Source organism: Phascolarctos cinereus, unplaced genomic scaffold (genome assembly GCF_003287225.1).
Source record: "Phascolarctos cinereus isolate Bilbo 61053 unplaced genomic scaffold, phaCin_HiC Scaffold_1;HRSCAF=81, whole genome shotgun sequence".
In the NCBI taxonomy this organism is placed as follows: Eukaryota; Metazoa; Chordata; class Mammalia; order Diprotodontia; family Phascolarctidae; genus Phascolarctos; species Phascolarctos cinereus.
Genome location: NW_027555514.1, coordinates 19,573,101 through 19,598,380, shown reverse-complemented (window position 1 = coordinate 19,598,380; position 25,280 = coordinate 19,573,101). Strand labels below are relative to the sequence as shown.

The following is a 25,280-nucleotide window of genomic DNA, read 5'->3' as shown; positions in this document are numbered from 1 at the left end:
CATTAATTAAGCACCTACTGTGTTCCAGGCACTGTGCTAAGGGGTGGGGATAGAAAAAGAGGCAAAAGACAGTCCCTTCCCTCAAGGAGCTTACAGTCTAATGCGGGAGACAACATGCAAACAAGTAAGTACAAAACAAGCTATCTACAGGAGAAACAGGAAATAATTAACAGAGGGAAGGCACTGGGGTTAAGCGGGATTGGGGCAGGCTTCCAGGAGAAAGAATTCCAGCAAATGTGTCGAGCAGTTTTTACATGAAGTTTTTTCTGACGCTCCCACAGCTAGCACCCTCCTTCTCTGACAGCTGTGTATCCAGCTACTCAGTATTTGTTTTGTGTTTATTCTGCATCTATTTATATACACATGTATTCTTCCTTGATAAAATACAAGAGCAGGATTGTTTCATTCTTTGTGCGTCTTCCTACTGTTATTCACTCGTGTCCAACTCTTCGTGACCCCATTTGGGGTTTTCTTGGCAAACATACTGGAGTGGTCTGCCATTTCCTTCTCCAGCTCACTTTACAGATGAGGAAACTGAGGCAAGCAGGATGAAGTGACTTGAATCAGTCATTAGAATGTGAATGGGATTGTGAGCTCCTTGGCAACAGCAGCCATTTCTCCTCTCGTCTTTGTTTTCATGCCTTTGTTTAATGGAATCGAGGTCACGGGAGTAGAAGGATTGGCCATATTGAAATCAGTCTTTCTTTGCTGTGTTATAGAGATGCGGCTTTCCTCAACAGCAGGAGTTGGGTGGAGTTTCGTGTGTGCAGGGCACTAGACTAAATACTTGAGGACCTGGAGTCAGGACTGAGTGCAAACCTTGCTTCAGACGCTGACTAGCTGCGCGAGTCGGAGCACCACTGTTTGCCTCAGTTTCCTCATCTGTAAAATGGGGATAATAATAGCACCGCCCTCACTGGGTGGTTGTGAGGGACAAACGAGATAATATTTGCAAAGTGCTCTGCAAACCTTCACAGTGCTATGTAAGTGCTAGCTAGCCATCTTACTAGTACTATTGTGCACCAGTGTGCCGTGACCACGATGCCTATTCCCATGGAATCCAGGAACAAAGAGAAGAGTAAATACTTTGACCGACACAAGGCCCCTTGATGCGAGTGGTGGAGGCATGGTCGTCAGCTGAGCGGATGACCGCCCATTCGTGCTGTCTCATCCTGGACACCGCTACTCCTGCACGTGCCCTCACATAAATCTTCCAGCCAGCATGGCAGGGGCCCGAGGGGAGAGCTCCTCTAGAATCTAGATTTCTAGATAACTGGGGGGGTTCCATTGGGTCCCAGGATAATAGAATTAGGAATGGTAGAGACCTTAAAAGCTACGTAGTTCAACTGTCTCTGTTGACAGATATGGGAGAAATTGTCACTGGCCCAGGATCACACAGATAGTAGGCAGAGCTGGGATTTGAACCCAGGATTTCTTAGTCGAAAGCCAGCACACTTTCCAGTGGTCCACCCTGGGTGTCCATTGTTAGCTCTCGTTCTCATTCTTTGCCTGGCCCACCTCCTTTCTGATGTCTGTATGTCTTTCATGCGTTCCATTCCATCTTCTATTGTCTGCCTTTGCATCGGGCTCAGCCCTCCACCTTGTAGAATCCATGGCCAGCTTCAGAGCTCAGTTTTGGGGCCCCTCCACAGGAAGCCTAGCTCCATGTCCCTCAGTAGCTACCACACTCCCCGTAGTGGTTGTATTTTATCTATCTCTATTTTGTATTTATTTATGGTTTTTTTTTCTTTTTTGGTTCATGTTTTCCCAAATAGGATATAAACTCCTTGAGGGAAAGGACCATTTTCTTTTTGCCTTTGGATTCCCATCCTAGCACTGTGTCTGACACATAGTAGGTTCTTAATACATTCTTGTTGAATGAATGAATTTATGCTGGTTTTGACTAGCAAGTTGCTTCCATTTATTGACATTCAGTATATAACTCTCCATTTTCAAGAGTAAATAATGATCTATATATAATCGGTTCTCAGTTATCTGTACTAATGTAAAGAAGCAACATGTAGATAGCATCAACTACAGAATTATCCAAAAATAAGATCTATTTAGTCTTGCAGGAGTTGTATTTTCTTTTCCTTTCCAGCAGATTGACCTCTGTAAGAGTGTTTTGTTTAGACTCCTACTAAAATTGGTTTACGTTCCCAGAGGGTGCCCTCTCTGATGGCAGGGAAGGCTGCTGTAAAGATGCCAGATGCTGAAAGGAGCAGTCTGGCATTCAGAATTTGCTATAAATTGCCCACAGTTTAAATAATCAAAACGTGATTGTCTCTTGAGGCAACAGAAATAAATATATGCACAACTACCTTCAGAATGATGGTCAAGGACTGCATTGTGGGAGGATGTGATAGGAAGAAGGAAAGATACAGCTTTCTCTATATGTAGACTGCATGACGCCTTGAGTCTATTCATCTGTAACTCAGAGCAAGAGCTGGGACCACATGGGATTCATCCCATACCATCTCATTGACCTTGACCTATGTCATACAGCACAGTATCTTCTTCTTTAAAAAAAGAAAATGTTTTATTAATGCATTTTTAAGATAATAGATTTATAACTTGAAGGGACCACAGAGGTCATCTCGTCATTTTTGACAGATAGGGAAACTGAGTCTCAGAGAGCTTAAATGATTTTGCCTAAGGTTACAGAGATCATAAGTGGCAGGGCAAGGCTTTGAACCTAGAGTTTGCATTCTTTCTATTGAACTGCATTTATTTCCCAGTGATACCTTTTATAGAATGGAAAAAAAAAACCCAACAGGCAAGCAACCAATTCAATGACTATAGTCTTTTTACACAATACATATTTTGCTGATTTCTTTTTCCAACCCCATCACTTTTAAAGAATTCCTCCATATCATTCTCCTCTGCATAAGAATCTAATTAAGCAAAGCTCATTTTGTGCCTGTAGTCCATTTCTCCTACTATACCTTTAGCCCACCAACTCTATACTTTCCTATCTCATGATAGCATTAAATAAAGTGCTTTCAGGTTTGCTAAGCACTTTACAAATATTACCTTATTTGATCCTTGAAACAATCCCAGAAGGCAGGTGCTATTATTATCTCTATTTTACAAATGAGGAAACAGAGGCAGACAGAGGTGAAGTGACTTTTCCAGGGTCACGCAGTTAGCAAGTTTCTGAGGCCAGATTTGAATTCATAACTTTCTGATTCTAGAGCCAATGCTCTTAACCAGTGTACTTCCTAGCTAGATAAAATTGGCAATGAAATACTTGTTCCGTGCATGTGTGTGTGTGTGTGTGTGTGTGTATGCATTATCTTGTTAAGTTTTCCAGGCTTCTTTTAGCTTTTATGATATTTCTGTGAAGACTCCTTTGTCATTCCTTATCCTAACTGGAAATTGTCCTTCCCAAGAAACCCTTTTGCCAGACCAGTTTTCCCCTGTATGGCTCATCCTTTCAGCCTACAGATGCTATTCTCTGGTGCAGTCACCAGAAGGCTTTCTTAATAGAAGCAGATATTGACGGCAAACTTCAGTTTGCTCCAGGTGCCCAGAGAGATATTGTGGAGGCCCCTGAGATGTGGCTGAGATCCCTCCTGAATGCTGGGGTTTGCTCTACATGGCTGTGTTTTCAATGATTCCATTGCTTGGGGGCTGGGCTTAGGCTCTCTGTTTAAGAGTTCATCTGGTCAGGAAATTGTGGTTATAAAGTTCCATTGCCCTGACGCTCATCATTGTGCAGCCCATTAAGTCCCAACTAATTGCATCTTCAGGAGTTGGGATATTCATGTTTCTGAGCTTTATTACTGTGCCTAAGCTTTAGCACCACCCCCTCTATTAACTTCCCATCCCCACCCCTTAGCATGTACTTATCCAAAGGAATCTGGTTTTGAGAGGCCCCTTTTATGATGAGCAGACAAATCAGATGGAGGGGGAGGGGATGTGGTGTCTAATAAACAAGGCATGCCTTCAGTTGCTGCTGACATTTCTGAAAATCCTTGCTCCTGGTGACATCTTTTTCTTGGTAAACCTGGCCAAGGAGGTAAGGTCGGATAGGTGAGTCCTGACTGCTAGGAGAGCTTGATGACTTTAACAGGCCTGGATCTGCAGCCTAAATCTTCTCTTCCATTTGTCACTGGTAAGGGGGGAGAATGGCTTTTCTGTAGTTGTTTTTAAAGAATAGAAGAGTAACCGAATGATACTGGATGGCCAAGTCAGCATCTAAAAGGATCCTGATAGTTCAGAACTTTGGGCTGAATCTAATAAGGGGACTTCGTTTCCTTTAGGAGAAATCTAAAGTCCTTTATGTGGGTTTAAACAGTCAGGCTCACAGATAAGAGGGGTGGGGAGTCATGACTTGAGAGCACCCTGACTGAAAAAGAGCTGAGGGTTTAGTGGCCCAAAGGCCCAAGGCAAGCCAGTAGTATAGTACAGGAGCTGGAAAAGTTAGTGATGTTAGGTTTGCATTGAGAGACATTGATGGCTTCCAAGTACAAAGAAGTGATACTCATGCTGTACTCTGCCCTAGGCAGGATGTATCTGTTGTTTTGGGCTCTGTTCTCAACACAAACATTTAGGGAGGACACAGATAAGTAGGATCATGGAGAGGAGGGTAATTAAATGGGGAAATGTTTATCCTGAGTGGATGCAGGAAATGGAAAGTTTTGGCCCGGAGAGCAGCACGGGGCTTCCGGTCTTGGAAGGGCTATCAAGTGTCAGAAGATTTATACTTGGTCTAGTTGGCCCTCAGAAGGCCGGCCTGGCAACACAGGGTGGGAACTACCAAGAGAACATTTCGGCTCCATGTCAAGAAACACGTGCTAATAATGAGAGCTTCCCCAAAGGGCAGCAGGTATCCTCTGAAAGTAGTCACCAATCCCCTGGAGGAAGTGGGCTCCCCTTCTTTAGATGACTAACCATAACTTTGTAAGCAGATAACAGCAGCCCTTGAGGTGTCCCTGCTCTGGGAGCTCATTGAATTGTCTCGATATAATTTAAGCACAGAAACAGCCCAGATTAGCCTCAAGGAATGCAAGAAAGAAAGAATCCCAATTTTAAGAGTTGGAAGAGTGGAATCTAGAACCAAGAAGAATCCCTCCTCTGCAGCCTAACAAGCCGGTCATTTCACCTTCAAGGGCACCGAGAAGGGGGAGCTACTTTCTGACCCAGCCCGTCCCTCCTTGTGGATCCCTCTAGTTCTGAACTTCTTACGGGTGCCCCTTGGCTTCTGGGGAAGCCTTTGGACCACTTCTTAAAATCACTGAGCAAAGCAAAATATAAATAAATGAAGCAAATTGCTGGGTGTCTTCTCCTCATTAGAATGTAATTTCTTTGAGGGCAGGGACTGGCTCTTGCTTTCTTGATGTCCTTTCTGCTTTGTACAGCCCCCCCCCCATAGTAAGCACTTAATAAATATTTATCAATTATTGACTAAATGGCCCTGTCTACCCTTCTGAGACTAGAAGATAACTTTTTCCCAAGAAAAATCTTCCCTTCTCTGGGCTAATGATCCATACTTCCTTCATTTAGCATGAAAGTGAAGACCCTCTTTACCTTTGTGGAGAAAGTAATCCCCCCCTCCCCAGATAGCCATTCTTTCCATCGGTTCTCCTCTCTGTAAGATGGACTTATAGTTTAACTAACTCCTTTATAGCCTGAGATCTTCTTCTTCAAGTTTGTGATCAATCTGACGGGCACTTGAGAGAGCAGCGTTGATAGTTGTTCATTTCACTCGGTTCTGCTTCAGAAAGAGCAGATAATTGGGTTAGCCATGTCATTTGGCCTGCTGACACGGCCTTGCAGGCTGAGAGCTCTCATTATTTTTCTGGGGCTTATTTTTACAAAGTACCGCTTGTTCTAAACCTTGGGAAGCGCACTCAGGCTGTGGAGGTAACAGTTTCTGATGATGGTTTAAATATGAGAGGATAGTACAGATATTTGAGATGAAAGCTGGGAACAGGTGCATGAGTCAAAATGGCACAGATTCTAGGCAGCTAAGATGAGCTCTTAGGGTCGTCACAGACTAAGAATGAGAAGGGATCTTACAGGTTCTCTGGTCCAACCTTCTCATTTCAGAGATGGAGAAGCTGAGGCATGAGAGATGAAGAGATACTTGAGGTGACCCAAGGCATAAGCAGCAGAGCCCAAGCTCAGCACTCCACGTTCAGTGTTCTTCCCATTGCACTGCCCTACCTCCTGTGACGCTGTGTTGCTTCCCAGAATGACTAGCTTCTTTCACAGCTTATCCCAGGCTCTGCTTCCAGGACAAACCCTTCTTGTCACCCGTGCTCCCTCTCTCAATTCCATTCCATAAACATTTGTTAAGTGCATCCTATATGTCAGGAATTGTGTTGTGCTCTCCCCCTCCTAGAATACAAGCTCCTCGAGGGCAGAGATGCTTCGTTTTTGTCTTTGTTTCTCCAGTGCCTAATACCAAGCCTGTCACTTACTGGATATTTGTTGAATGGGACTGAAAGTCGCCCAGCTGGGAAATAGAACTGTATGGTGTGAAGAGAGGGCAACTTCCATGTCAGCTGACTCACCTTCAAAAAAGATAGAAAAAGAGAGAGGATGTGAGGGCGGTTATCCCTAATAGGACCATTAGTTTTATATGGGCTGTAATGAAAGTCCTCCCAGATGTGCAGGAGCTGATCTGATGGCCTGTGCAGTGTGAGTTTCTAAAACTGGACCCATTCAGTTATAGCTTTGGTTTGTACAGGCAACAAAATGTCCCAGCGCATCTCTACCCATGTCATTGTACGGGCTGGGGAATAAAGACCAAGGTAAAGGATTAGAAGAAAAGGTATGAGCCCTTGGGTGGCTCCACCTGGACATGGGAGACTGTCCCCTCTCAGAACTGGCTCCTAGGGCTGTGAGAGGTGCCTAGAGGTGACTCCAGAGATGGCCGACCAGTATCCTGGAAGACCTCTCCAGCCTGTAGGGTGCATCATTAAGTACTGGGTACCAAATTTCAGTATAGACATGGATCGGCTGTAGAATAGCTAGGATGGTGAAGGCTCTTGGGTTCACACTTGAGAGAACCAGGAATACTTAGCCTGAAGGAGAGAAAACTGCCCAGGGCCTGGTAGCCCATGTCAGGGGACTGAAGGGTAGTCGTATGGGAAAGGAAGGGGGCTTGTTCATTATTCCGCTTGAACCTAGGAGGCAGAACCGGCCTGGGTGGCGGCTGCACAGAGGCTGCTGTCAGTTCTCTGGAAGGACAAACTTCCCAACACTTGTTGCTGTCCTGCATTAGACTGAACTACTTTGGGCTCCCCCCTGGTGGAAGTGTTCAAGGAGAAGCTGGCTGTCTGCTTGTGGGGCACGCATTGGCTGAGACGGGCTGCAAGGTCCCTCCTAACTCTGGCAAACCTTTGCTGTTCTTATTTTTAGATTCCCATCTTCTGCTGCAGTGCTTTGCAGATCAGAGGTGCTGGTAGAATGTAAGCTTCTTGAGGCCAGGGACTATTCTAGTTTTGCTTTGAACTCAGCTGCTCAAAGAGCATTTATCAAGCACTGCCTGTGTGCTAAGCCCTGTGCTGGTTCATTGCTTCTTGATTTAACTCCATCCCACAGGACATACACATGCCACATCTTCTCCTGGCCCCGTACTTTCGGGGTGTCTGCATCCATCATAACCATCACAACAGTGACAACAAGAATACCTTTTATTATTAATTATTATATGATACATTATTAATATATTTAATTTAACTTAATAATTTATATAATCTAATAAATTTGATAAATTTAAAAAATAAATAAAATTAATGAAAATAAATTAAACAATTTATATAATTCAATAAATTTAATTTCTATAATAAAATAAAATAAATTAAAAATAAACAATTATATAATTATGTTAAATGATATGATTAATAATTAATATTAATACATTAGTGTTATTATATTGTTAATTAATATATTAAAATAATGCAATATACTCATTAATTATTATAGTTATTAATAATAGCATTTATAGCACTTTAAGGTTTGCAAAGAACTTTACCAATATTATCTCATTTGCTTCTCACAACAACCCTGGGAGGTAGGTACTATTATGATCCCATAACTGGGAACTCAGGAAACTGAGTCAAGGAACACTTAAGTGACTTGCCCAGGGTCACATAATTAATAAGTGTTTGAAGTTGTATTCAAACTTGAATATTTCTGTCTTCAAATCAGATAGACACTATCAATTTGGCAACCTAGTTGCCCCACCTAGAGACAAAAAATATTCTAAGACTCAAAGGACTTGTTGGACTGGGAGTCAGTCAATAAGCATTTATCAACGATCCCCCTATGCTAAGCTCTAGAAACACAAAGAAAGGCAAAAAGTGTTGTCCTTGCCCTCAAAGAGCTCACAATTCCAAATCAAGAGACAACATGCAAACAATTCTGTACCCTTGGAATCAGGAAAATCCAAGTTCAGATACTGTCACTGTCACTTTTTGGCTTTGTAATTATGGGGCATGAACTTTTCCAAGCCTCAGTTTCCTCATCTGTAGTATGGGAATAATAATCTCTGTACCTGCCTCACAGGATTATTGTGTAGCTCAAGTGGAATAATGTCGATAAAACATTTTGCCAACTTTAGACTAAGATGTGCATTTCAGTGATTATTATTCCGAGAGTTCTCATTCCAACTCCAAAACGTGAAGTTGTATGTTGATATTGGGAGGGGCCAAGGGTAGAGTTCAGCTAGGGTTGTGGTTCTGAAAAAACAGCTCTCCTCTAGTAGGGAAACCTGGCAGCCTCACCATCTGGGTTCTGTAGTGCTCTCAGGTCCGGTGGAAGGAGCAAAGCCAGGTCATCAGTCCCAGTGACTGGGCCAGGGTGTGGTCAAATCAGGGAGTGGTTGAAGCTGGGAGATCTCAAGGAGGGTCAGACCCAGCAAAATCACTTATGTCTCCTCAGAGGGCACAACTAGGAAACTGGAAAAAGATAGATGTAAAAGAAAACTTCCTCAGGGCATTCACACCCTTTAATGCAGAGATCCCACCACTAGATAGGTGGCTCAAGAAGGTCAAAGAAAGCAAAGCGGGTTCCACATGTACCAAAACAATCATGGCGGCACTTCGTCCGGCAGCAACAACTGGAAACAAGTGGGCTCCCATTGGTTAGTGAATGGCTGAACAAATTGTGGTATGTGAATGCGGGGCAACAAAATGATGGAACTTGAAGAAATGGTACATGGAGAATTCATAGAAACATGGGAAGACTTGTCTGAATCAATGAGAGTGAAGAGAACTAGACAATGGCCCTAAGACTGTTAAGGAAAACAGCATTGAAGGACACTGTGACCTCTGTGACCTTGGGCAAACCTCTTAATTTCTCTGGACCTGAGAAGTAAAGAGGTGCAATCGTGAGGGCTGGGCCTAGGAAGGCAAAGGGGATCGAATCCGGAGGGTGTTGGAATCCAGACGGGAGTGCCTAGCCCAGTGCAGGCTGGCCTTTTTCTCCAAGGTGCCTCCATTTCCCGTCTCCATGCCTTACCATAGGCCATCCTCCATGTAGAGAATGCATCCCCTTCTTACCTCCATCTCATAAACTCCCACAGTTACTTCAGAACACAGCCTAGGTGCCCCACAGAGCCTCGCCTGACCTGATCAATTCCTGACACTCTCTCCCTCTCAAAGAAATGACTGTACTTACTTCTGGGGGTGCACACTGGATTTTCCTAGTAGAATGCAAACTCCTTGAAGGCAAGGTTTGTTTCATATTTTGTCTCTGTATCCTCAGTGCTGGGTGGTACAGTGGATAGAGTGCTGGGCTTAGAATCAAGACCTGAGTTCAAATCCAGCCTCTGATACTTACTAGCTGTGTGATCCTGGGCAAGTCACTTGACTTCTATTTGCCTCACTTTCAAATGGAAATAATGACATCACCTGCCTCTCAGAGTTGTCGGCACATAGTAGGCACTTAAATGCATCTCCTCTTCCTTTTCCCTTCCAGCTCATTGCAAAGTGTCCAGAACACTATAAATGTCTGTTGATTGACTGATTGAAGTATTTGACTTTATATAGGTCTTGGTAGGGTAAGGGACCTCATAGGTCAAGGAGACAGTGTGATCTGAGCCTGTGGTCAAGAGAACCTTGATTCAAACCCTGTTTCTAACCTTTAGTACCTGGGTGACCTTAGGCAAGTTTTTTCTGGGCCTCAGTTTCCCTTGTTTGTAAGATGAGCAGGTTGAACTAGGTAGCCCCGCCAGAGGCTCCTTCTAGCTTTACAGCAGAGATCCCATGACTGTGATTAGGCTGTCCAGGAGTGCTGGTCCTTGACTTAAAAAATTGACCAAAGAAGTCAGGTTTGTCCTGGGGGTTCTGCTGGTTCACAGTCCAACAGCCCATCCTTCCTCTCCCATGAAATTGGTGGGTCTTGGTGGGGAAGTTTGGGGAGGAAGCAGTCAATGCCTGCTGCTCATTCCCAGGGAGCAAGAGGGAACACCAGAGGCCCACTACTTTGGGAAACTGCCTACCAACCCGTCCAACCGGGGAGTTGCCCAGCCTGCTCTGTGGTACTTGTCCAGCCTTGCTCGCCTGAAATGATGTGGGCCACCTCTTCTCTGTCTCTTCTGCTGGATTCCTTACAATCTGAAACTCCCCAGATCAAACCTCATTATCAAAGGATTGACCAAAAAATTGAACTCTGCACCAAATGAAAGGTAGAGTCCCTGAGACCAGTTTGGGTTTTTTCAAGGAAGGCTTATTGCTGGTAGCTGCCCCTCCCCATCACTGAGGCACTCTGTCTTCGTGTCCTTGGGTAACTCTGCGAATGTTCAGTTCTGTTTTGCCAGTTCCTGTATCGATTACACTCATTTGCACAAACCTTTCCACCCTATTGACTTGCCTGGGTGACATTCTCCAGAAAGGAGTAGAGGAAAGGATGCTTTACTGCCCCAAACAAGGGGGGGACTGTGTTTCAGGAGAAAAAGAAAAAAGGGCTGCAAGTGAGTAGGATGGCCTTGGTGAATAAGACCTCAGAAGGCTCCTGATCTTTCTGCCGACTGATGCCATGTTTTCTTGCATTGATTAAAAGCGGGAGGCCCATGGAGCATCAGGGACACTGTGGGTTCTGTTAAGAAAAGGACTCTGGATGGCCAGGTTCTAGCCTTCCTCTAGAAAGGAGACCAGCCTGGCTGACGGGAAGTGCTTAAGTTGGTCACCCGGAGAATGGGAATTTGAGGGTCACACATTTAGTTTAGACACCTGAAATCACATGCCTTTTTAAATACTCAGCCATGCCTGGACCTTCTTTCTTTTTCCTCTCACTCTTTCTCCAGTGACTTTCACTGGAGAGAGGAAACAGAAGGTGCTACCTTGGGGCACTGGAATTGTTACAGAGGCTGTGAACACCAGCTGTGTAACCAGGTCCTAACTGGGCATCTGGGGCCAGCTTCATTTGCTGTTTATAGCTTTCCTCCTTCCTCGCTGCAGTTTATCCTGTAATTTTTAGGACCTACAGAACTGGGGGCTCCAAAATGAGGGCTATGATGTGACCCCAAGTTCACAAGACCCAAAAGACCCTAAACCCAAGAGCCTTGGGAAAAGCATCGCTTCCAGCCCAGAGCCCACACTCATCCTGGACAGCATCCCCTGTGGAGATAAGGTCACAACTACTGAAGACCCAGAAAGGAAAGTTCTTGTCATTGAAATCCCTGGTCCTGTCCAGGGGTCCACCATCAGAAACAGGATTTTATCGATGGAAGTGTCCGTAGAGAAGAGACGCGACCATCTCTTTGTTGTGGCCCCAAGGACTATGGGACCTTTCCTCCTGACTTTCCCCCATGACAGCAGGGTCTGTGTCTCTCTTCCCCTGTGTCCCCAGTACTCAGCCTAGTGCTCTGTGCATGATAAGTGGTTAATAAATGCTTGATTCATTCATTCATTCTGAACCACAGATTCTTCCCCTATCCAGTGGGGATGGCCTTTGTCCTACCTCCCTACAGAGTGCTGGGTGAATTCCAAAGCCCCACAGGAAAGGAAGCTGTCGCTGGGATTCCTCCAGATTTTGGGGGGATGAACAAGGACCCTCCAGGGCAGCGGGGCACAGGGAAAGGAGCCTGGGATCTGTCATGGGTGGACTCTGCTCTCGCCACCATGATCATCTCAGCCAGTCAGCCTTAGACCTTTAGACCTCAGCTTCCCCTTCTATAGCAGCAGCTTGGGCTTAATGATCTTTAGCAGCTTTTCCAGTTCAGTTTTTTCAATGCCTTGTAGTAATAATAGCTAACCTTTCTGTGGCAGGTAGAGAGACCTTGTACAGATTCCTTTACAAATACTATCTCATCTGATTCTCACAACACTACTCTGAGGTAGGTGCTATAATTATTCCCATTTAACAGATGACAAAACTGAGGTGGGGAGAGATTAAGGGACTTGCACACAGTCACACAGCTAGTAGGTGTCTATGTCTGGATTTGCACGCAAGATTTTCTGTTCACTGTACTACCTAGCTGCACCTTTGAGGGGAAAAGACCCTGCCCTCGAGGAGTTTACAATCTAGTTGGAGAAGTCTATCTGTACATATACTGGTCTATACAAAATGGAGAACAGGTGACTGAGGGGCAGGCACTAGCAGGTGGGGCACTGGAGAAGGGCTTCACACAGAGGGTTACACTTGGGTTTGAGCCTTCCTGACCATCCAAGGTCTAACACTCTGGGTATTTACCCATAAGAGGGATGGATGTGAGAGATGCCCATGGCATAATGGAGGGTCAGGCAGACCTAGGTTCTAGTCCAGCCTCTGATACCTCCTGGATGTACAAGATGGCACAAACCTTTTACTCTCCCAGGGCCCCAGACAACTGCCCAAGACAAAAGGTCGCAGATGCTGTGCAGCAATGGAGGAGGCTCCCATGCAGAAAATTCCCTGCCTCAGTGAAATCATAGGCCAAAAAAACCAAAACAAAACTGGGAGGGGGCAGGGGGATGGAGCAGAGAGGAAGTGACGGCATTAGTGTTGGGGAGTGGGGAAACAGCTGCACTGTTGAGTGAATTGGTCCTCGCCTGGGATTCCCCAGGCTGAACACGTGCTGGCTCCTGACTGTCTGCTCCTGGCACTGGAAGGGCTGAAGGCCCGTCGGTTCCTCCTCCAGATGAACCCATTTTGAGGCTTCTTTGGTCCACCTCCACTGACTGTGCTCGGCTCTTCCAAGAAAGGCTGTCCTTGGAAGGTGCTTGCATCGTTTGATAGTGGCTGGAAGAGGGTCCCATATTTCCTGGATTTCTCTGCACTTTACAATGTATGAATCAAGGGGAGTCATCCTTTGCACAGTGTCTCTGTGTTTGGGGGGAGGATTGTTCAGAGTGAATGTGGGTCAACTAAAACACTCACTTTAATAATGAAATCAGATCCGTGGTGCATCGTTTGGGGCAGGATGCTAACTATTTCTGTGTCTGTGTGGGTAGCTCAGCTCCCAGACTGCCCCAGCCCTTTGGGAGTGACCCGTGGGTCATCCTTGGAGCCCACATTCCACAGGCCAGGAGCACGTCAGGAGAGGAAGCTGACCTTCCTTAGCTTATTTCCAGCTCGTTAAAATTGGATTATTGATGGCTAGCAGGGCAAGACACAAACCCTTGTGCCGAGGTGGGGGGGGGGAGGGAGAAGGTGCATCTGGAGCAGATGATGGAATGTGAGGCCAAACAGAAGAATTCTCCCATCTGTAGGCCTGAGTGAAGAGAAAGAAGGACCCTGACAATGCTGGGGATTTCTCTTCCCTAATGAAGAGGCAATGAATGTCCATTTATGAGTGGCATCTTTTTTTCTTACCACCAAGACAAGGTGGTTTTCTCTTCTAGTCTTGGTTTTTTAAAATTTTCATTTAAAAAAATTAAGTTTTACTGGTGCCTCACCTTTTCCAATCACAGTCAATTCTGGAAATGCCTCTCTCCATAGCTTCTGAATGACTCTTCCCTTATTGTTCCTGTTGTTGAATTGTTACAGTTGTGTCCAACTGTTCATGACCCCATTCAGGGTTTTATTGGCAGAGGTACTGGAGTGGTTTGTCTTTCCTTCTCCAGCTCATTTTACAGATAAGGAAACTGAGGCAAAGAGGGTTAAGTGACTTGCCCAGGGTCACACAGCTAGCAAGTGTCTGAGGCCAGATTTGAACTCAGGAAGATGAGTCTTCCTGACTCCAGGCCTGGGCACTATCCACTTTGGTGCCACCTAGCTGCCCCTTCTCTATTACGAAGAAAGATACTGAGCAGAAATATCGGACAGTGACCTTGCCCAACAAGACTCTACAAGGCTGTGTCATAGCAGTCCCTCATCTCTCTACTGAGAGGAGGGTGGTATATCTCATTACTTGTTCTTTGGTCAACTAGTGTTTTTTTGTTTGTTCAGAGTTCAGCTTTGAATAAAAGGGGAAAAGGGCATTTATTAAAGCCTTGCTATGTGCCTGGCACCGTGCCAGTCCCTGGGATGCAAAGACAAAAAGTGAGGTAACCCCTGCCATCAGGGAGTTTACATTCTCATCAGGGAAGATCATCAACAGAGCAGAGCGGCAGACAGGGAAGGATGGCATAGTCTAGAGATGACGGGGATGGAGAATTGGTCTGTGGAGCAAGCAGTGGCATTGTAGATGTGATTGTCGTGCCCTAAGCAATATGGGGAAAGGGGCAGGGTTTGGGGCTGTGGGAGCAGGGCAATTGATAGGATGATCAGGAGTGTTGCTGTGAATAATATATCTAAGACCTTTTTTTCAGACCTCCTTGGGCCATATAATGATGATGATCATGACAGCTAATATTTCTATAGCACTTACTGTGTATAAACACTCTACAATGATGATCTCATTTGATCCTGACAACAACCCTGAGAGGTAGATTGCTATTGTTATCCCCATTTTACAGATGAGGAAACTGAGGCAAACAGAGGTTAAGTGATTTGTCAAGGGTCATACGTGTCTGATTTGAACTCGGGCTTTCTTGACTCCAGACCCACTGCTCTATTCACTGCCTCACTGACCACTGATGGGGTCATTGGATCAAAGAGTACAGTGTCATCAGTGCTTGACTTGCATGATTGCCCCGGCTCATGTTTTAGAGCTTTGGGATGGTTTCCTGCATCCTTGGGTACACAGCTTTCCCTTCCATCCCCTTTTAAAATCCTAAAATGTTTATAGTCAAGATCTGCCTGAAGAATCATTCTCTTTGATGGAAACTGGCCATTTGTATAATTGCTGGCCTAAGTCCCAGCTTTGAGAAAGCCTTCTTTTCCCTCCCAAGGCCGAGCAGAACCGGAGCTGGCAAAAATGCGGATTGGCAGGCACAAGGCTGCATGTTAGCCCAGACTGTCTCTCCCTTCCTTCTCTTCCCATTTCCTTTCTGTTGAATCAGAGGCCACATGGGGAAGGCTTGGGCCCCAGGAGTGGTTCTGAGGGTGGTACATAGTAGGATTCTGTTTTCCCCCTGGTCCTCCCAGCAGGCATTGGACACTCAGGCTTCTTGGACAAGACAACCCAAATGGCCAGATGCAAGATCTCCAGCCCAAATACTGTACATAAGCAAAGATCTGGATGTCAGAGTGATGGAAAAACACTGGCTGGGGGGGATGGCTCAAGTGAGAGGGCAGCTGTGCAGGAAGGTTAATGTTTTGGGATCAAGACAGGATATTTAATGAATTTTCAACTCTTCAGCTGCAGGTCAGTTTTTTTTCCTTTTGATCCTGAGCCTTGGAGACACATGGGAATCTCCCTTTGTGAGGAGGAGTTTCAGTGAAATTAATCCCCAGGGGCAGAAGGTTTGGAATGCTTTGTGATGCATGGGACAGAGGGCAGCATCCTGGGCCTGCCAGATCCCTCCAGGAAGAAAGGGCCCCTCGCTGAACAAGGATTGTGCCCACGTGTGGAGACGAGCAAGGGAAAAGCCCCAAACTCCTGCCTCCTTGGAGGAGATTTGGTGATTTAGCATCTGTGAGGTTTCCTTTTTATTGTTTTTTTGGTCCAAGAACAGGAGAGCATTCAGAACGAATACAGATAGCTAGCACCAGCTGGGAGCCTCATACAGACTGGAGCAGCCCAGGCTTCAGAACGATCACTTCCCCAAACAGGAAACCACAAAATGTTAGAGATTAAGGTCACTGGATCATGGGGGAAAGAGTGCAGGCATGTTTGTGGGGTATTAGGATGTTCTGTGAGAGGGACCAGCGCTCTGCTGGGATGCCCTCCTGTGCCCACCCAATAAGAAAAACCAGGTGCTTCTGGTACCCAAGGACAGAGCTGAAAGCGATGGTCAGCTCAGGTGTGTCCCTGAAGAACAGTAGAGTTATCAAAGAAATAAAAAAGACACCATCTCCCAATCATTTGCTTTGCCTTTTCCTGGACTGAAGATTAAGCCTGTAAGTGGCCCCAACAGGATTCATTTGGAGTTTTCTCTTCTATATGTACTGAGTGGGATGTGGGCTGGCATCAAAATGACTTCCCTTTAACCTAAACTATTTAGCCAGATCAGAGGATCTGGAGCTGAAAGAGGTCATACTGCCCAACTCTTTCACTTTCCAGATGAGGAAATTGAGACTCCGAGAGAAGAAATGTGTAGGATCATAGCTGGGAGGGGCTCAGAGGTCACTGAGTCCAAACCCCTTTAGTTTATCATTTAAAATACATTTGCTAAAAGTTCTGTTTATTCATGAGTGTCGTTTTGAAAAATTATGATCTTGACAGTCATTTCTCCCCTTCATTTCACAGCTGAAAAAATGGAGGCCCAGAGCAATGGCACTGTCCTGCCCCAGGCCATCCCGGTAGTGAGTGGCAAGGCCACAATCAAATAGCAGCATCTAGACTCCCTATTTTTATCTGCTGTTGTCCCAGGCCTGACCAGACAACAGAAGCATAAATTTAGACTTGAAACGGACCTTTGAGACCATCTAGACCAACCCTTTCATTTTGCATAAGAGGAAACTGAGACCCAGAGAGGTGGGGAGTGGACTTGCCCAAGATCACAGGTCGTTGGTAGAGCTGGGGCTCTTTCCTTTTTTTAACATTGACCTTTTCCTTAATGTCACAGTTAGATAAAAGTGGTATTCTTTGTTTCTCAGGAGAAGCCCTGCTCAATTTTTGCATCATACCTCTTACGTGGTTGCAAGACTTCATTGCATTGAAATCAGAGCTTGGATCACATGCAGGTTCTGAAGAGATGAAAAGGCTAAGCAGAGAAGATGCTTTTGACTAACAGTATGGTGGAGGGTTGGATTTATTATTGAGTCATTTCAGTCGCGTCCTACTCTTTATGACCCCATTTGGGGTTTTCTTGGCAGAGGTACTGGAGTGGTTTGCCATTTCCTTCTCCTGCTCATTTTATAGAGGAGGAAACTGGCAAACAGGGTTAAATGACTTGCCCACGGTCACACAGCTAGTAAGTGTCTGAGGCCAGATTTGAACTCATGTCTCAGGAAGCGGTTAGACTACATGAATCTGTAAGGACTCTTCCAGCTCTAACTTTGTGATCTGATGACAAAGTTACCTTTGGCATTGAAGTCTCTGTGAGTATTTATGTCAAATTGAGCCCAATGTGGGCTCATACATACAAAAGATAAAATTGATGAAATTAGAAGGGTGTCTTATTTATTCTCCTGCTGTATTTAGGATCATAGGACTGCAGATTCAGAAATGGGAAAGACCTTAGAAAGTGAAGAAGAATTAAGAAGCCTCTTGATGAGGGTGAAAGAGGAGAGTGTAAAAGCTGGCTTGAAGCCTAACATCAAAACAGCTAAGATCTTGGCAACTGGTCCCATCACTTCCTGGCAAATAGAGGAAGAAGAAATGGAAGCAGGGTCAGATTTTATATTCTGGGCTCAAAGATCACTGCAGACAAGGACTGCAGTCATGAAATTAAAAGCCTGGAAGGAAAGCTATGGAAAATCTGGACTAAAAAGCAGAGACATCACTTTTCTGACAAAGGTCAGTATAGTCAAAGCCATGGTTTTTTTTCCAGTAGCAATGTATGGCTGTGAGAGTTGGACTATAAGGAAAGCCAAGCGCCACAGAATTGATGCTTTCAAATGTGGTGCTGGAGAAGACTTTTGAGAGTCCCTTGGACAGCAAGGAGATCGAATCTGTCAATACTTAAAGAAATTAATTCAGGCTGTGCTTTAGAAGGTCAGATACTGAAGCAGAAGCTTAAGTACTTTGGTCACATAATGAGAAGATGGGACTCATTGGAGAAGACCCTGATGTTGGGAAAGATGGAAGGCAAAAGAAGGAGATGGCAGAAGTTGAGATGGACAGGTGGTGTCATGGAAGCAACAAACGTGAGCTTGGACAAACTTCAGGAGATGATGGAGGATAGAAGGGCCTGGCATGCTATGGTCCATGGGGTCATGAAGAGTTGGACATAACAGAACGACTGAACGACAACAAAGAAAAAACACCTTAGAGCCCAACTCCTTCATCTTATAGATGAAGAAACTGAAGTGCCCGGGGGTGATGCTGCTCGTGCAAGGGCACAGAGGAAGGCAGTAGAAAAGCATTTATTAAGAGCCTTCTATGTGCCTGGCACTGTTCTAAGCCCCAGGGATACAGAGAAAGGCAAAAGACAGTCCCTGCCCTCAAGATGCTCACAGTATAGTAGGGGAGACAGAATGCCAACAGCCATGTACAAGCAAATTATACACAAAGTCAACTTGGGAGTCATGATGGTAGTGAGTCAGCCTGGATGGTGCAAATCGATTGCCTTGCTGAAGTGAGGGCCCAGTCGGAATTATGAACGGATTTTTAATGGACCCAGTCACCAGGTATTAATTGACAGAGCCAGGTTTCAAATCCAGGTTACAGAGCATAGATATTTAGAACTGGAAGGAGCTATCATGTCCAACAGGGGTGTGAAGTGACTTACCCAGGGTCACATAGCTAGTAAATGTCTGAGGTGGGATTTGAACCCAAGTCTTCCTGACTCTAAGTCCAGTGCTTTCTCCACTACACCATGTGGCTCAAATTTTTCATGGGAGTGGGGGATGCTTAGGGATGAGTTAGAATCTTGAATAACCTGGTGATGCGTTCCCATGTGGATTCTGAAAACAGACTTAAGTCAAAAATTTTAGCCGTGTAGTGGAATTTGGCTCATGAAGTATTGTGCTGATACTATATGGGGGTTAGATAAATGGAATTCTATAAACCTGCCTTCTCCTTTAAAGAAAGACAAGGAAATTGGCCTGGAGTCATGAAGTTACCTTTCTTCCTCTGATCGATGACCATTTCATAGTTTAATAAAGCTGAGGCACATGGGGATGGGGAGAAGCTCATTGGCTCACATCTGACTTTTGGCAGCCGTGACAAAAGCTACCCACTTTCCAGGTCCACTTCAGTGTTTTTATTGTGTCTCTTCCTTTCAGCGAATGCCGGATACAGACTTAATGCTGGAGTGAGGCTGTGCTCAATAAGTTAGGAGCCCAAAATGCCACTCCTCACCTTAGCCTAGAAAACTCAACCTGGCGGGTGAGCAGCGAGCCGGGTGTAGGTTACATAAAATTGACAAGGCTCTCAGTATTAGGTCTTTCATCCTTTTGTCTCTAAGGCATCACACCCCTCTTGAGCTGATTTCCAAAATCCTTTTGTATTCTTGGTGCCTGGTACATAGGAAGCATTTAATTTTACCAGCACATCTTTCCTGGATCGTATCTGTTATGCTGATGCCAGGTACAAGTATCATTTAAAGAAAAACTTCTTAGCCACTAGAACTGTCCCAGTTTTTTCCCACCTTCTCAATGAACGTGGTGGAGGATGGGGAGGAAGAAGATTTGGAACTAAAAATAAAATAAAACTGATTAAAACAACAACAATGAACTAGCCCAGAGTAGAAGAGACTGTCTTGGGAAATAACGAGTTGTGCCGTATTGGAGTTATTCGGGTGAAGAGGGGATAGGGCCTAGTCCTCTGATTTCACCGGTTTAGGGAAATGCCAGAGCCAGAGGAGGAAACTCCACCTACCAGTGTCAACCAGCCCCTTCTCTGCAACTTATCCTCTTAAGAGGGTGACCTAGACCAATGAATGGCTTGACCAGGATTACATGGCTAGGGTGTGCCAGAGGCAGGATTTGAACCCAGGTCTTCTGGCTTCCAGGCCATTTCTCTATTGGTTACCTTTTTCAGGGGCAAATTGGACTCTGAGGGCCCTTTCAATTCTATGATACTTTGAATAAATGCTTAATCGATTAACTGATCAATGGAGAACATTTTCTTGTCCATTCCATAATGACCTCTCATGCTTGGATTTGAAAACTTAACTTGGGGAAGCCATGGTGAGCTAGCAATTTCTGTAGAAAAAGATCTAGGAGTCCTAGTGGACAGCAAATTCAAAGTGAACCTACATGGTGACATGGCAGGTAGAATGCTATCACAACATGGCATTAAGAGTCAATCATGAGGTGGCATAATGATAGTACAGTGAATAGAGCTTAGAGTTCAAATCCTGACACAGACACTGGCCCTGGACATTGACTTAGTCCCTGGGCAAGGCATTTCACCTCTGTCTGCCTCCACTTCTTCATCTGTAAAATGGGGGAAATAACAGGGTTATTGTGAGGGTCGAGTGAGATAACATGCAGTATGTTTGTAAATCCTAAAGCACTAATTAAAGGATGGTGGTGAGGATTTTTCTTTTTAAAATGTAAGAGTTGGAAGAGTTGTCTTGTCAAATTATCTTGTCCAACCCTCTAATTTTACAGATGAGGAAACTGAGGGCAAAAAAGGGCCTTTTGTGCAGCCCTGAGATCATGTGCCACTTGGGGGTTTCAGTTCTTCCTTGCAATGAATCACCCCAAATGCCACACAATGTCAGAGTTAAGGTTGACATAATTAAGACATGCAGCATTTCTCATGGACTTCCACCTGAGCCTTTTTTAGGTGCATGTTCTAATGCTGGGCTGAGAAGAGTGGTCAAGTGGTGCAGTAAGTAGTGGTCTAGATTTAGTATCGGGGGTCCTGGACTCGAATCCTGACTACCTGGGAGACCTTGAGCATGGCATTGAGCATTGTTAGGAATGGGAAAGGACCATGATCCATGAGTCAAAGGAAGGTTTAGCCTGAGGGACGAGAGGGGGCTTGAGAGCTGCCTTGACTGTTGGGGAGCTGTCTTGTAGAAGAGTGACCACCTTTGTTCTAATTGACCCCAGAAGGAGAACAAGAAGCGATGGGGAGAAATTACAAAGAAGCAGGCTGATACTTGATGTAAGGAAAAGCTTTCTAGTACTTAGAGTCTACCTTGGGAAGCCATGGGTGCCCCTTTCCTCTTCAAGCAAAGGGGGAATAGAGAAGCAGCATTTATGAAGCACCCACTGTGTGCCAGGCACTGTGCTAAGCATCTCACAATTATTATCTCATTTGATCCTCACCTCCCTGGGAGGCAATTGCTATTATTGTCCTCGCTTTACTGAGGCAGACAGAGGTGAAATATTTACCCAAGGTCACACAACTAAGAATTGTCCAAGGCTAGATTTGAACTCAGGTCTTCCTGACTCCAAGCCTAGTTCTTTATCCACTGTGCCACCCAGCTGCAAAGGTTGGATAACATTTGTTAGATATGTTGGAGAGGGATTTTCTTTTTTGGGGGGGACGAGGGGAGGAGGCGAGTAGGCTTTAGACTAAATGAGATCTCGTTCAACTCTGAGATTCTGTGATTCTGTAGCCTGAACCAACTTCTTTTTAAAGGAAACTTTCTTTTACTGCCTTTTGCAAGTTTGGAAATGGGAATGCTTCCTTTTGACCTTAACTGCCAAGAGTCAAGGTCAAGAAATTCCATCCAAAGAAGACTTGGTTCATTTGTGGTATTGACCCCCAAACCTCAGAGAGATATGTGATTTAGGCCATAAAATAGCAATGAAAGTATTAGGTATATATATATATGTATATATTTATGTGTGTGTATGTGTGTGTGTGTGTGTGTGTGTATATGTATATGTATGTGTGTGTGTATATATATATATATACATATATATATATACACATATACACATATACAAATATATATGTGTGTGTATGTATCTATATATATGTTTTTAGCACCTGGAGACTGTGCCTTTTCTCTGAGTTCATTCTGAAAGTAGCCCTTTTCTGTTCCTCAAGTTAACATTTATGAAGTGCCTACTATGTACAAACACAAACCCCCCAATTATCCCTGCCCTCCAGCAGCTTACATTCTTTTTTAAAAATTAATTTATGTTTTCTACATTCACTTACATAAGCTTTTGAGTTTTAAATTTTCTCCTCCTTCTTCCACACTTCCCTCCCAAAGATAGCATGCAATCTGATATATGCTCTCTATATACATTCCTATTAAACATTTTCACATTAGTCACATCGTAAGGAAGAATTAGAACCAATAGGAGGAACCACAAGAAAGAGGAAACAAAACAGAAAAATAAAAAGAGCAAATAGTATGGTTCGATCTACATTCAAACTCCATAGTTCTTTCTCTGGATGTGGATAGCATTTTCCATCATGAGACCTTTGGAGATGTCTTAGATCCTTGCCTTGCTGAGAAGAGCTAAGTCTATCAAAGTCAGTCATCACACAATATGGTTGTTACTGTGTACAATGTTCTCCTGGTTCTGCTCACTTCACTCAGCATCAGACCATACAAGTCTTTCCAGGTTTTTCTGAAGTCAGCCTGCTCATCATTTCTTATAGCACAATAGTATTCCATTACATTCATATACCACAACTTGCTCAGCCATTCCCCAATCAATGGGCATCCCCTCAATTTCCAATTCTTAGCCACCACACAAAGAGCATCAGCTTACATTCTTTAGGAGTCAACATGGGAATCAATAACATATAAAATCAATTCAAGGTAATTTGTGGGGAAAGTACCAGCACCTTCAGGGGTGGGGCTGGGGGGAAGAACAGGCAGTGTAGAAGCAGTCAGGAGGTTTCCTGAAGAATGGGGGGTTCTTAACCTGGGGTCCCTGACCTTGTTTAAAAAAAAACTTTGATGATTATATTTCAGTAGAATTGGTTTCCCTTTATTGTATGCACTTAAGAACATGCTTCTGAGGAGTCTGTAGGACTCACTAGGCTGCCAAAGTGACATAAAAAAAGTTTTGATCCCCTGCTTGAGCTGGGCTTTCTGTGCAAGACAGGATTCCAAAAGGTAGAGGTGATGAGGGTGTTCATCCCTGTTATTGGAGACAGTCAGTACAAAGGAATAGAGATAAAAGATGGAATGTATGAGAAAGGGAGGGATGGGAATGAACATTTATGTAGCACCTACGATGTACATTGTGCTAAGCTCTTCACAAATATTATCTCATTTGATCCTTACAACCACCCTGAGAGGGAGGTGCTGTTATTATCCCCATTTTACAGTTGAGGAAACTGAGGCAAACAGAAGTGATTTGTTCTGCATCACATAGCTAGTAAGCGTAAGAGCCTGGATTAGAACCCAGGTCTTGTTGACTCTGTGGTTTGTGCCAGCAGCTGTCTCTAAGAAGAGTGAGAAGGTCCTTTGTTAAGTCCTTGACAGGAGGCATTGTGGTAAAGGTGGGGAAGGCAGGAAAGCCTGTATCTGAATCCAGTCTGACCACAGGCGACTTCCTCCATCTTTCTGAGACACAGGAATCATGGTGCCTCCCTCACAAGCCTGTTGTTAAGGCTTCTTCCATCCTTCTGGCTCCAGGAGCACCCAGCTGGGATACTGTCATAGTCTATTGCAGAATAAATATGGCTAGTGGTTAAAAATACAACCACTGGAATTCTTCCTGGGGGAGTCCCCCAAGTGGGAGGGGGAAGGGGGAGCTGTTTGCTTGATCCTTAGACTGATTTTCTTACTTGTTGCATCTGACTTATGTACAACTGAGAAGTTAAAAATGTCTTGCTTGCTCTGCAAGGAAAATGTTTTTACTTGCCAAAAACAATAGACCTTATATCACAAAGACCAGTGAATGCAGCTCCATCTTTCAGTCCCTGAATCACTAGGGATACTGTTTGTAAACTGAGGGATGGCCTTCGCATGACAGCCTGGTCAGGCATAATCTCTGTTTGAGCAGAGAATCACCTGGAGCGGGTTCCTAATTGTCATCTTTGATGCAACTCATACTTTTCCCATTTTTCTTTAAGTAGGAAAATATTCAACTTCTAAAAGGTGCTAGGGGCTACCATCACCATCCCTTGCTTTTTATGGCATTTAAAGTTTGCAAAATGCTTTACATACATTTCTCATTCAATCCTCACAACAAACCTGTGACGTAGATATTGATATTATCCTTATTTTACAGATGAGGAAACTGAGGCTGAGAAGGGGTTAAGCATCTTGTCCAGGGTCACATGTATAAGAAGTGGGACTTGAATTCAGGTCTTGCCGGCTACAAATCCAATGTTCTTTCCATTATACCCCAAGATCCAGACATTATTGATAATAATTAGCAAACTTAATTGCATGAAAATGGAAGACTCAGTTGTTGTTAGTAAAGTGAATACTAGACTTGGTGACAGCATCCCAAGATGGCTACCTAGTAGCAGTGTGACCCTGGAAAAGTCACTACATCCTTTCTGAGCCTTGGTTTCCCTTTCTATTTTAAAAAAAAGAACCTAAATATATCTTCCCTACCTGCAAAATTGTTATAAAGCTCAAATAAGATAATGATGGTGTCATGGCAAGAGCTTTGGATCTGAAGGTCAAGGACTTAAGCTTGAATCTTGGCTCCTTAGCACCTGAACATCCTTGTGAAGTCACTTTGCCTCAGTTTCCCCCTATGGACCACCTGAAGCTTTGTGAAAGTGCTTTGTATTTGTTAAGTATTATGAAAATAAGGAATATGAATAAGGATTGTTAGCACTGCAGGGAAGGCAGCAGTGGAAATTTCCAAGGGAGCAGGAACAGTGAAAGCGCTACCATTTCCGCCTGTGCCACAGTTGTTTGCAGATGACATATGTTGTTGTTGTTTCTGGTATTTGGGACTGGTCCCCACCAAAGTGCCTGCAGAGCATTCCCCATTGGGAAAGAACAAGGATGGTGAGTCTGGTTGCAGCAAGGTAGCACAGCTGTTTTCTTTGTGGGTCTTTGGGCATCCTAGCTCTTCTTTGTGTCTGGGTCCTGCCTCCCCTTCACAGAGGAAACACCACTTAATAACAACTCAATAACTTTTGTACCATCCACATCCTCCTAGAGGTATCCGGGAAGTTCTGTGCTGAGGGTTTCCCCAGAGTTCTTTGGGCATCTTCTTTGTGTCTGGGTCCTGCTTCCTCTTCACAAAGGAAACACAATTTAACAACACAGGACTTTTGTACCATCTAAATCCCCCCAGAGGTATCCAGGAAGTTCTGTGCTGAGGGTTTCCCCAGAGTGTCTGAGGCTGTGTTGGCAATT

At 44.5% G+C, this 25,280-nt stretch overlaps 1 protein-coding gene across 3 annotated transcripts in view; it reads left to right on the top strand.

Moving 5' to 3' along the window:
• CPVL (carboxypeptidase vitellogenic like) overlaps positions 1-25,280 on the top strand; it is a 131,332-nt gene that overhangs the window by 78,103 nt on the left and 27,949 nt on the right. The window contains exon 12 of one of the 3 annotated variants that reach the window (XM_020993263.2): positions 11,434-11,865. The exons of the other annotated variants lie outside the window; for them this stretch is intronic. Within the exon in view, the coding sequence (XP_020848922.1) occupies positions 11,434-11,817 (384 nt within the window). The 3' untranslated portion in view covers positions 11,818-11,865. Of the gene's footprint in view, positions 1-11,433; positions 11,866-25,280 lie in introns of those variants that run through there. 3 annotated transcript variants of the gene reach the window in all.